General features: G+C 43.8%; 1 protein-coding gene across 1 annotated transcript; it reads right to left on the bottom strand.

Moving 5' to 3' along the window:
- Positions 1–4,113: 4,113 nt before the first annotated feature.
- snx15 (sorting nexin 15) lies at positions 4,114–8,903 on the bottom strand. Its single transcript, XM_079295727.1, has 7 exons — positions 8,716–8,903; positions 8,040–8,196; positions 7,416–7,531; positions 6,957–7,245; positions 6,677–6,850; positions 6,100–6,297; positions 4,114–4,554 (listed from the first exon to the last, which is right to left on the bottom strand). The coding sequence occupies exons 1-7, from the start codon at positions 8,812–8,814 to the stop codon at positions 4,415–4,417; spliced, it is 1,173 nt and encodes a 390-aa protein (XP_079151853.1). The 5' UTR covers positions 8,815–8,903; the 3' UTR covers positions 4,114–4,414.
- Between the last annotated feature and the right edge of the window lie 3,019 nt (positions 8,904–11,922).

Genomic DNA, 11,922 nt, shown 5'->3' with positions numbered 1-11,922 from the left:
TGATGGATAATACATGGATCTGCTGCACAGGCTAGAGAATACTAAAAAGCACAAATTGTTCACAGAAAAGCCTCCCAAAAAGCCTGAAATTGTGCGTGAGTGTGTGTGTGTGTGTGTGTGTGTGTGTGTGTGTGTGTGTGAGTGCGGTAACGTCATCTCTCCGAGGGCTCGTATTATGTTAACCACTTAGACCAACATCAAACACTCTCTAAATCACACACACACACACACACACACACACACACACACACACACACACACACACACACACACACACACACACACACTTCAGTGCAAGAGTGAAGGTGCCAGCCATATAAATAGGACGTCCCAGAGCGAGAGATATAAAGAGAAAGGGACTGACAGAGAGAGAGAGAAAGAGAGAGAGAGAGAGAGAGAGAGAGGGGATAGATTATAAATTCAAAGGGGTGAGAAAAAGATTGGGGGAAGAGTAGAGTGAAAAACTGAGAGAAATAGAGAGGGCAAGAACAGGAGGGGGTGAGGACGGATAGATATGAAAGGATCAATAGATGGCATAAAGTGTATGTTCATTGATTTACGTACAGGGAGAGAGCAATGGGGTGAGAGGGAAGGGGAAAGAGAGCATCGAAAAAGCGGGGAGCAGAGAGAAGCGGGAATAGGGGGGAGGAAGGGAGAGAGAGAGAGGGTGGGGGAGAGAGTAAGCCATAATAAAGAGGAAGCAATAAACAAGTCAGAGCAATAACATAAAGCAAGGGACTATGTGAGCGATAGAGGCCTAATTAAAGCTGCATCGATCAATATATTTCTATCACCACTGGGTCAAATGACTATGTGTAATGTGAAAGGGGTCGCTCATTGAGACAAACCCACACAGATTCTGTGGTTCCCCTCAGCTCGCAACTGTATCATCGTATAATCCACGACAGAAGACGTTTCCCTCGAAACGCAATTCACAGCACCAATAAGGCAACTTTAAACAAACAGCACTAAGTATTTCAATGTTTTTGTGGCCCACCCTCGATTACTACATCCACATTTGATGTACATATGGTAATCTTCTTTGTATTCTTTGGGACCCAACCTGAATTACATTATCATTTGATCATGTTTGAGCAACATCGAAGCAGCCAGAGGCTGAGATATCCTCACTTTTAGTCCCGAGTGTGGGACATGCTCCAAAAAACTTTGGATCCTACATTTCCCACAATGCAACTCGACAGACACTTCTCGCCCCCTAAAGGCCTTCTTGTTTGAAAAATCCCACCCAAAGTTTGCAATACGGGTTTTCTGAATAAAGTTTCGTCTCAAGTCCTATAGTCAAAATATCCCTGATGACATCACTACGACGTCATTATTTTTTCAGACTTTGGTCTTCAATGATTAAACTGTACTGTTGATTTACTTCATTCAGTTCTATTAGGATGATTTTGGCGAGACTGTTCACCGAACAATACGGCCCTGATGTGAAGTGAACGAAACACAAAGAGACACATGACATATGTGAAGACTGACAACAACAGAAAGAGACAGACAGGTTGGAGCAGAGCACGGGGGTGAGACAGAAAGAGAATGGGTGTGTTTGTGTGCGAGGGAGATGGGAGTGCGAGAGAGAGACAGAAGTGTACTCAAATAGCTCAGGGCAAGGTGACACAGAGAAACGAACGGACAGAGAGGGATAACAAGCTCATAGAGGGGGGATTGTGTGTGTGTGTGTGTGTGTGTGTGTGTGTTAGAGAATGAGAGAAAAAGGAAGAGACAGAGGGGGCGGAAGGGAAGAGGGATAGAGGAAGTTGAGGGAACAAAAACAAAAGCGGGGAGAGAGTGTGTGAGAGAGTGTGTGTGTGTGTGTGTGTGTGTGTGTGTGTGTGTGTGTGTGTGTGTGTGTGTGTGTGTGCGTGCGTGTGTGTGGACAGCCGAAGGTGTCAGAGTGTGCTGTTTGGCTTAATGATGACCCACTGGGCATGTAGGTCATAACGGTTTGTGTCTCAAAGCCATGACTGTGTGCATCCATTAGTGTGTGAGTGTGTGTACGTGTCTCTCTGTGTGTGTGTGTGTGTATGTGAAAATAGAAACTCACTAGACACACGCATGTAAAGTGGGTCTCTTAGCATGCGTTTTAAGAGTGTGTTTGGTCAGAGGTTGGAGAAGCAGTTTTTCTAGCTGTTAGGACTCAATAGATACTTACACACACAAACACACACACTCACACACACACACACACACACACACACACTCTTGTGCACCCACACATGCTGCAAAGCCAGTTGGCATCCGCACACCAACAGCTGCCCTTCATGTCATACATGCACATGTAATGCACCATGCATGGCACTAAATTATGCACAAATACATACACACACACATCTCTTTCTTTTGATCTCTCATGACAACACACATTCGCTCGCTCCCACACACACACACACACACACACACACACACACACACACACACAGGGGGAAGCTATTATGCTCTCAGGCTGGAGTGTTTTGATGGTATAATTGCAGTGACCAGTGAGGAGAAAGAGACAGAGGGAGGGATGGAAAGAGGGATGGGGATGGAGGGAGAAAAAAAGAGGAGTGCTGACACTCTCAGCATGCTAATGTTGCGTGGCTCTACCCCTGATTTCATCCCTCCCTCCCTCCCTCCATCCGTCTCTTTGTCTCTCTATCTTCTCTCTCTCTCTATCTCACGTCCTCTGCATTTCACAGGTGCAGCACTACAAAGCGGGAGAGATGGAGGGAAAGGTAGAGAGGTGGAGAGATGAGAGGAAAAGAGGGATGTATAACAGGATGGAGCAATGTTATCTCTTGCTTTTCTCTGCCATCCCTCCATCCTCTTCAAGCTCCCCACAATGCTCATAACAAAGCATGCACAAAAAAAAAAGAGGTACGGGAGGATGAAAATAGAGGAAGAGGGAGGGTCAGTTTTTCCATCCCTTCAACAATGGAGGGATGATCTCTGCTTATCCTCTAATCACGTCCCTTCTTTTTTCCCCCTCTCCTCCGTCCTCTCTCGCTACCCCTCTTCTTCTCATCTGGTGAGAGAAAGGGTAGCCTTTTCCTCGCGCCGGCCTCCCTTTTTTTTGTTTTTGTCGCCTCTCCATCTGTTTGTCCTTCCAGTCCTCCCTCCATCCCTCTCTCCTCTCCAGAGAAGGGATTCTGCTGCATGGCACTGATCTCTTCCCGCTTTTTCGCATCCCACTTCCTCTCCTCTCTCAATCAACCCCTCTCCTCTTTTGCGTAGATAGGCGAAAGTACCAAACTTTTTAAAGGAGGTTAGTCTGATTCTTGAGGAAATTGTTAAAAAGAGCAGATTGAAACTCCTGCAGAAGACATACAAAAACAATATGGTCGCCTATTGGGTATGATGTATTCAGGTAATCAAAAAATGAAATCCATTACTGCTCAAATGTATCTTGTAACTATTCTTTAAAGAGCTACATCATTGGGCCTGGAAGGAGGACATATATAGTGACAGGGAATTGTGGGAAATAAAGCACAAGTGCAACAATAAATAGCATACACAACTATCAGTAATGGCAAGATAGCAGCCGCTCTGATGGAGACGTTTGTGATGTTATTTTCCCGACAAAGTGAGTTATGAGTCACATCACCTCTTCAGCTGTCCACTTAACAGCACTGGAGGGCTTTCATTCAGCACTTTGCTTCAGCACATTCAGTGTTGTGTAACATAAGGAAAAGAAAACACAATCAGTTCGCGTTTCATATCAGGAGCCGTCGACGAAGTTCATCCGCAGTGCGAGTCCTGTCCTGCAAACAGCCTGTTTTAGTGAGCGCTAAGCTTTGCCGCTGCTTTCGCCGTCGAAATTGCTCAGCTGAGGAAAATGAAATGTGAGATGTAGCTGCTCTACGGGTGGAGAACACGGGGAATGAGGAGTCTGTGCACTGGAGCGTAATTGATGCGATCTAACATCAAACAGCGCCTCTCGGAGGTACCGCCTCGCTACTGCAAACCTTCAGACCGGCAACTCTTCTGATACTGTTGAGCAGCCGCTGTGAACCACGGAAACATTCCACACTTATTTTGACCATCTGATGATGTAAAAGAAAACAGAATATCTTACAGACTTAAATTAAAATCATATTTATTCATCATGACATTGTTTGTGCAAAAAGCAAACTGTATTTAACAAGAACACATTATAAAAGGAGGGTAAGAATCACACAAGAGAAAGAGATGAAGCATTATATGTCCATTTCCGTTTACAGTTTCGTTATATTTATATTTTAGCAAATCACACATTTTTCACTCCACAAAGGCAACTGAAGTAGCAGTCTGCTGTGTAGTGTGTACCTCAGGAGTGTGTGTGTGTGTGTGTGTGTGTGTTGGTATGTCACGACCCTGAGCTTCTTTGTCTTTGAGCTGTCTTCATGAGTGTGAACGGTGTGAATATAAACGTGCGTGTGTGCATCTAAGGGTCCTGTGGATGTGTGTGTGTAGGCGTGTGGGTGTGTGTGGGCGAGGAGTGCCTGTCGACCAACATCTCCGTGTGCTTTAAATACTGGGCCGTCCTTCTCATCACAGACTCCCTGCGTATCAGATCTTGGTCTCCTGGACAGACAGACAGACAGGAAGACAGACACATAGACAGGAAGACGTGAGGGATTATTCGCAGAGTATGACAAAATCTTCCCTGAACCTTGTTATCTAACAATTGAAACAGCAGCGCTTAAAGAACAACAGCAAGCCATCGAGGATATTTGCACTGAAATAGTTTCCTGGCACAGTGGGATTCGAACTCATGCCCCCGAAAAAGACTTACACCTTGATCCAGCACTTTGGAACACTCAGCTCCGCTACTTCAACACCAGATCAAATTCGCTCTCGTACAACTCATGGGGGCAGGTGGGCCAATGTTTCCACCGGCCCAAAAATAGATGTGGGACACATGTTGAAGGCACAAAGTAACCATAGATAACCCAACGTCACATGTTAGCACAGTACACACATACTTATGCTCGTCTGGGAAGCTAATTTAGATCTGTGACTGACTGACTAAAGTATCCCTTTGTATTTAATTATCATGAGTATCAAATATAATAATAAATGATATTATTTTTGGCTTTAGTTTTTAGTTACACTGCGTCCCTCCAAACCTCTCTAACCCGTCACTGTGCATTGTTAAGGTAGTGAGGCGAAGGTAATTAGCGCTGATGTCTCATCTTTTCTTCTTGTTAAAAACAAAAAACTGGAAAACATTCATGTATCTTCCACTTCATATCTAATCTTTTATTCTATAAAAGTAAAAAAGGAATCATCACCTGAGAATCTGGGTCTGGAGATGTTTTAGATTATTTAACTGCGCATAATTCATTACTTTTGTCCTAGAATAGTATAAAATCAAAACCTCTACTCTGTCTTTCATATTTACTCACTGCCCAATTGTCTATGACATGGTACTTCATACATCATGATCTGCATTTTTCAATCACAAATCAGAAGTTGGAAATGACTTCTTGTGTTGTGCTTTAACACAATCAGCATAAATCCTTCAGCTTTGCTCAGAAAGCACCTAGAGCTGAAAAACAAAATCACTGGCAGCGGTGGGATTTGAACCCACGCCTCCAGAGGAGACTGGAGCCTTAATCCAGCGCCTTAGACCGCTCGGCCACGCTACCCATAGAGCTCAGTGACCACTAGAGACAACTCAGCGAATAGGTTATCCATTAATGACAAACTAGATTTACAGCAGGGCAACAAACAGTTCATCTTTGCTAAAGCAGGAGAGTAAATACGGGAACGAAATAGCAATGTTGATTTCACAATGAGGTCACTTGCTGCACATGCTCAGCTGTGCGGTGTCCTCTGGCCTGCGTGCGTATCAGCTGTGTACATGGCATTTGTCAGTGTGGTGACGTGTGAGCCGCACATCAGAGTATGTAGCACAGAATGAATAAGGTATACAAGATGTAGGAGTTAAATGCACGATGCGATTAACTTATTTGCACACAAAGCTGGCCTCATGCCTCATGCAGGAATGGGCACGACAGAGTGCATTCAGGTAAAGAGCCAAATTGAAATGGGTGAATTGGACTGTGAAAGTGCTCCAGTGCTACATGCTGAACTGAATACTTTAGCACCACCCTATCTCCTCACCCTGTACTCCAGTGATCAGGATATCCACCGCCGTCCTGTATGCACGAATGGCAGAACTGAACTCTCCCTCCTTCTCCCTCCGCATTGCAGCTGTCAGCTCAGCGGCAGCTTGGTTTAAGTAACCCACGTCCGCTCCGTCCAGACTGGTGGGCGGCAGCGAGAACAATTCTGAGTGGTCTCCGGAGGAAACGGATTTATCTGCAATGGAGAGAGAGCGAGAGAGAGAGACCAGAAGAAGTTATTTACTCGTACAGAAATGCAGAGCAAAAACTGTGGTTTAAAAAAAAATATCACAAAAAAAAAGGGGGGGAAAACATTGTTTGGTTCCAGCTTCTTACACGAAATAATGTGCTGATCTAATATGATAGCCAACGTAAATATTTTGGTTTTGGGGCTGTTAGTCGAACAAAGCAAGCACCGTGTAATAGTCAAAGCGGGCTCTGGAAAATGTCAGACATATTATAGCTAGAAACGTACCAAAGACTGAAGAAGCAGGCGGTAATTAGATTAAGATAGATTTGAGAAGGCTGTGAGCAGTGGTATTGTGTTATGTGTATTCATTCACATGTATGTTCACCTTGTTTGTAGCAGGGATCAAAGACAGCCAAGTCATTATCGGTCAGAGGAGGTGGACGTTCCTCTTTTGGGGACGGGACTTGCTCTTCTGCCCCGGAGTCAAACAGTGAATCAAATTCTTCCTGGGACTCTTGTGATTGGCGGTCTCTGGCTGGGCATTGGTCAGGAGACGGAACTGGAGGTGGAAACATGGACCAAAAGGACAAAACAAGAATAATAAGGAAAAGAAAAGTACACATCATTGTTAAATGTTGGCTGTTTCTTTGTTGTCTCCTCCGTACCTCTGTCATCCAGCTCTGCATCGCAAAGCTCCTCTTCTTCTTCTTCTTCTTCGTCTCTCGGAGAGCCTCCCATCTCGCTGTAAGCCTCAGCCGCCACCTCCGGTTCTCCCACGTCTAAGCCCAGGTTGGTGCCCAGGTCCTGGGGTAAGGTGGGAGCCTCCCTCCCAACCTCCTCCTCCGCTGGTTCACAGTCCGAGTCCCTCCGCTTGGGGAGGGGGATGAGCGGGGGAGGCAGAGGCCCGGCAGAGGACAGAGGGGGGGCGTCCAGAGGCCTCGTGACTTCACCACTCTGAGAGCGGGGAGGGAGAAAGAGAGGAGAAGGTGGTAGATGTAGGAAGACAGCGAGAGAGGGAGGTGGATAGAGAAAATGAAAAGGAAGCGAGTAACACTAGGACTCTTGGTCCGGCGTATTTGTTTTGTGTTTCACTTCCTGTATGTGTGTATGTGAGTGCGTCTCACCCTGAAGAAGTCCTTGAGCTGTGGACTGTTGTAGAGTGCAGGTATGTTGGTAGTAAACAGAAGCATGGCCTCGGTGGCATTCCGCCTTTCTTCAATCACGGCCTCCTCAAACCTCCCTGAAACAGAGGCAGAACATTTAATAACGACAATGTGGATGAGGATGCGAGGACTTTGCATGGGACACACAACAGGTGGAAGATAAACTGGGCAACCTTACAATGTTTGTTTTTGGGGGAGACTTTTAGATGCGTTTGTTCGAATTGATTGTCATTTGTCAGGATATAGTTCACAGTGTAGCACAGCAGCTCAAGACTCACAGGAGACTGTCTCTTGGTATTTGACTCAACTGCGTTGCTGCCTTTGCGGTAACCGCCAAAAAAATGAGGTAATAGGCCGAGGGGAAATGTCACAGGAGTCATGACGAAACGCTAAAAGCTGCCAAAGTAAGTCCTCACCACAAATGACTGAGAGGACACTGAACAGGACAATTCTCTGGCAGTGTGACAACGTATGTAGCGTGGAATGAGTTATTTCTGATATTTAACAACCCAGTTAGTCTTAGCACTTGGCCACCATGCTGGAATTGGGAGCATCTACAATGCACCGCCATCTTCGCCCCCGTACCAAACACTTGCGCGCGGGGAAAAGACGGAAACTCCTCCTGTCGTCTGAACAGGTTCCTGTGAGTGTAGGCCAGCTCCCCGTGGAGCTTCTTCAGCTCGGAGAACCTCCTCCACACCACCACCTCCTTCACGTCTTCCGGATGACGCTTGGACACAAACTACAGAGGACAGAGGAGGACAGGGTGTTTCACGAAACTGCATGTTGATCATCAAGTTTCAAAAAGTCATGGATCAGTAGTTCTGCGCAAGTATGTTTGTGTATAAATAGAAGGGTTAGGGTGATAAAGGCTCAGGTCTGTGAAGATGTGGTCTTCATATGGATTGTGTGTGCAGACCACGGGGCATTAGTGTGGTCATGCTGGGCTGAAAACACATGAACTGAGTCACAAGTTCGCCCCTGCTACACCGCCTCAAATAATAGGCTCGTTGTGTGTTCATCTCTCTGCCTACAGAGCCTTTGTTTCTTCATGACTAGCAACGCTACTGATGTTACTCACTTCATTGTGTTGTAAACCAATAACAGTACGAAGTCTGACCGAAGAGCACGACACGCGAAACAATGTTTGTGTATTGAAGAGAAAGAAAACATGACAAACCACATGAGCTTAATTATGAGTATGAGTGACAACGTAAGTATTACAACGTCAGCTAAAGAGAGATAAAGAGTGTACACCAACCCTCGCTGTCACTTTGTACTCGGTGTGTCCCTTCTCGTGTGTGCGCGGGTCGGTAACGGTAAAGAAACGGTAGTATTCATCTTTGGGTTTTCGTGACATGTCCGTTCTCGGTGGCGACAGAAAGAAAGAAAACAAGCAAGAGTGTGTTTCAGTGGCTCAAAACACAAGTGTCAACGCTGCCGCTGCTCTGTTGTGATTCCTCGCTCCCTCCTCTCCGCTCACTTCCTGTCTGGTGACGTTGACCAATGCGTGACGACGTTCTGTGGCGTCAAATTCAACGTCAGTTTTTTTTTATTTTATTTTGTCCAATTTAAAAATATTTTAATTTCTTATAATCTCATTCTTATTAATAGTAGCAGTAAATGTTGTAAAATGTTATTATACATATATGAGGTACAACTAAATATTTACTATTTAATTATTATTTTTTATTTATTTATTGAAATATTTACATTTTTATAATATTGACTCTTAAGTTGCAATATTATTTTCGAACACTTTTTTTTACCTAATTAATGCAGTTTATTTATTTACTAATTATTTTCCGTCACTGAAATCTTCAAAGTAGCATAAGACTTCTTCTCTTTTAGTCTGTGTGTTTTTGCAATTCAGGTGCTGTTGAAATTAGGATCATCTCTTTGCAAACAATAGCTATTATTAACATTTTAATCAGACAGTTATTTTATATCATCCACTAATATGGGTAAATCGAGACCAACGAATCAAGCCCTGACACATTGCATTTACCAGTGTAATCAGGTGTAAGAACTGTATTTAAATATCTCTGAAATAGACGGATAGAACGTCAAAATGCTTGTTTAAATGCCACATGAAATTGAAGGTCTATGTTTGAGTACAGAGAATTAATGTAAAACCAGTAATTACCTCCTGAATGTGTGTGATATAAGAACGATGGTTGATTTGAATGGAAGTCAAAGTCACAAAAATGTGCAAAATGTATCATAATGTGTAATCATCAGTGCTGTCTTTGCACCACTTTTATTATCAATGTAGGAACCACTGGAATCCTGCAGGGGGCACTAAAGCTTCATATAATGTACTCCACTAGAGTGTACGAGGGACTTAACAGCAAATACATCAAATATATATTTTAATGACTTTTGTTTGATGATACCTTTCTGATGTTGATCTGCATTCATATCGTCTCTGTGACAAAGATGCTAAATTAAGAAGCAAACATGAAGGTCTAGACTAGAGGCCTTACCCTGTTTGAGACAATACAACAAAGAGAGCAACCACAGACATCACTGTAACGCTGAGGAAGTTCCTGCTGTGCATTCAGCAAACCTTTCCCATGCTGTGATACATTCCCCAGCCCTTTCTTATCACACAATCGTTTAGAGATCAAAGACACTAGACACTATTCCCTTTACTTTATGAATTAATTATTGATTAAACTACTCCTCACATCAGCGTTTTATGTTGCCTTGAACGAGATGCAGCCTGAGTTCACACCCAACAACTGGAGCTCAAAGGTCACTGGTGCTGCTTTCTTTTCCGGTGATTGCCTGTTAAATTGAACGGAACACGTGTAGCACACACAAATGAGGGAAATGTTTGATTTGAGATAACCTGAACGGCTGGTTTGGCATTTACAGGCGAAAACCTGACAAGCTCATTTGCGGACGCAAAAACCGCTTCATGTGTGTTCAGCCTACAGCTTTTATTTACCAGTGGTGGAAGTACTCTGACTAAAGAAGTGTAGCCTACTGAAGTACAATATACTTGTACAATACTGTATATACATGTGTACAAGTGTAAATATTGTTCTTTTTACACATGTTTTTGATCATTTAGGTTACTCTGCAGATTCAGATTAATAATACTAAATTGTTTCATCAAAGGACACGAGAAATTCACAAGCTCCTCCCAGCTGTACATAAAGTAATTCAATTAAAGATTGAAGCCATGAAATGATTATATTGCAGTTATATTCTGAAGTGGTAAATCATTTTACTGACTGTAAAGAACATTCTGAACGCAGGACTTCCACCAATATTTCTGTAACATGACACAAAGAGGGGGATAGGCGTTGAGTTAACGTTAAATGGGCGATATAGGGATTTATAAATAGTATATAGCGCTGTCGCTTTGCCACGGTAATATTGTCAAAATAGCAGAGAATGGTTTCGATCCATCGACCTCTGGGTTATGGGCCCAGCACGCTTCCGCTGCGCCACTCTGCTCGTACGCATCGACAGACAGAACGAGCATTTCATCGCTGAATGGAACTGTTTGGTATTCTTCTCACGTGGACGTGCGTTCTTACACAACGTGCGGCCATTGTTTCCCGGCTGAAAGAGGCGGTGGTAGGGGGGAGAGTCAGAGAGAACATGCGGTAACAGAGCAGGCCAGTGTGAAGGACAGGGAAGAGTTTGTGAATGAGAAGATGTATCTGTGATATACTGGGAGAGAGAGGGAGATATGAAATGCAGAGAGAGATCATTACAATATGCTGATATAAGACAAAATATCAGAGTGCAATTTTCAGAAATACTCTTTCATTTGTCATGACAATTGCTGATTAACTCCTTTATATATTTTTGACATATGTCTGCGGTGAATGTAGGAATGTGATGAACTAATTAGTGTCTGGTCTGTTCATATCAGCTCTCCATTCACGCCAGCAGAGTGTAAGAGAGGGAGGCTTTCCACATTGAACTGTCCCCCCTTTGTCTGTGGGAGAAAACTAGGCCACGCATGGGGAACAAAGAAGGAAAAAAAGAACAGGAGGGAATATATTACAGAGAGGACGAACAAACGGAGAGATTAGAGGTAGAAAAGTTGTTAAAATTTACAAGCAAGGCATAGTGTGTGTAGGATTATTTTAATGTGCTGTATAATGATACCAGTGGAATAAAACACTACAGCAATGTCATCACACAACATGGCAAAGTCCCTGTGAAGTACACCCAACATGACTGAGTGTGTTTCAACCAGCAACTGTCTCTGTAAATGATTCACTAGATATCAGTGCAACATTGATCTATAGATTTCTCTTGAACTGTTTTGGACTGAACGTTGCTGTGAGCCCGAGACAATGAGATGAAAGCACAAGACCTCAGCCTAACTGGTCGAAACTGGTCCAGGTCTGCTTTGCAGTGTTTTTTTTAGTTTTTTTTCAAGCTCACGCTGTCTTGCAAAATAAACTCTCTGAGAGGGATCAGACAGGGATTTATAGTGATG

This window comes from Melanostigma gelatinosum (assembly GCF_949748355.1).
Source record: "Melanostigma gelatinosum genome assembly, chromosome: 23".
NCBI classification, from domain to species: Eukaryota; Metazoa; Chordata; class Actinopteri; order Perciformes; family Zoarcidae; genus Melanostigma; species Melanostigma gelatinosum.
This window is presented reverse-complemented; position numbering and strand designations above follow the sequence as displayed.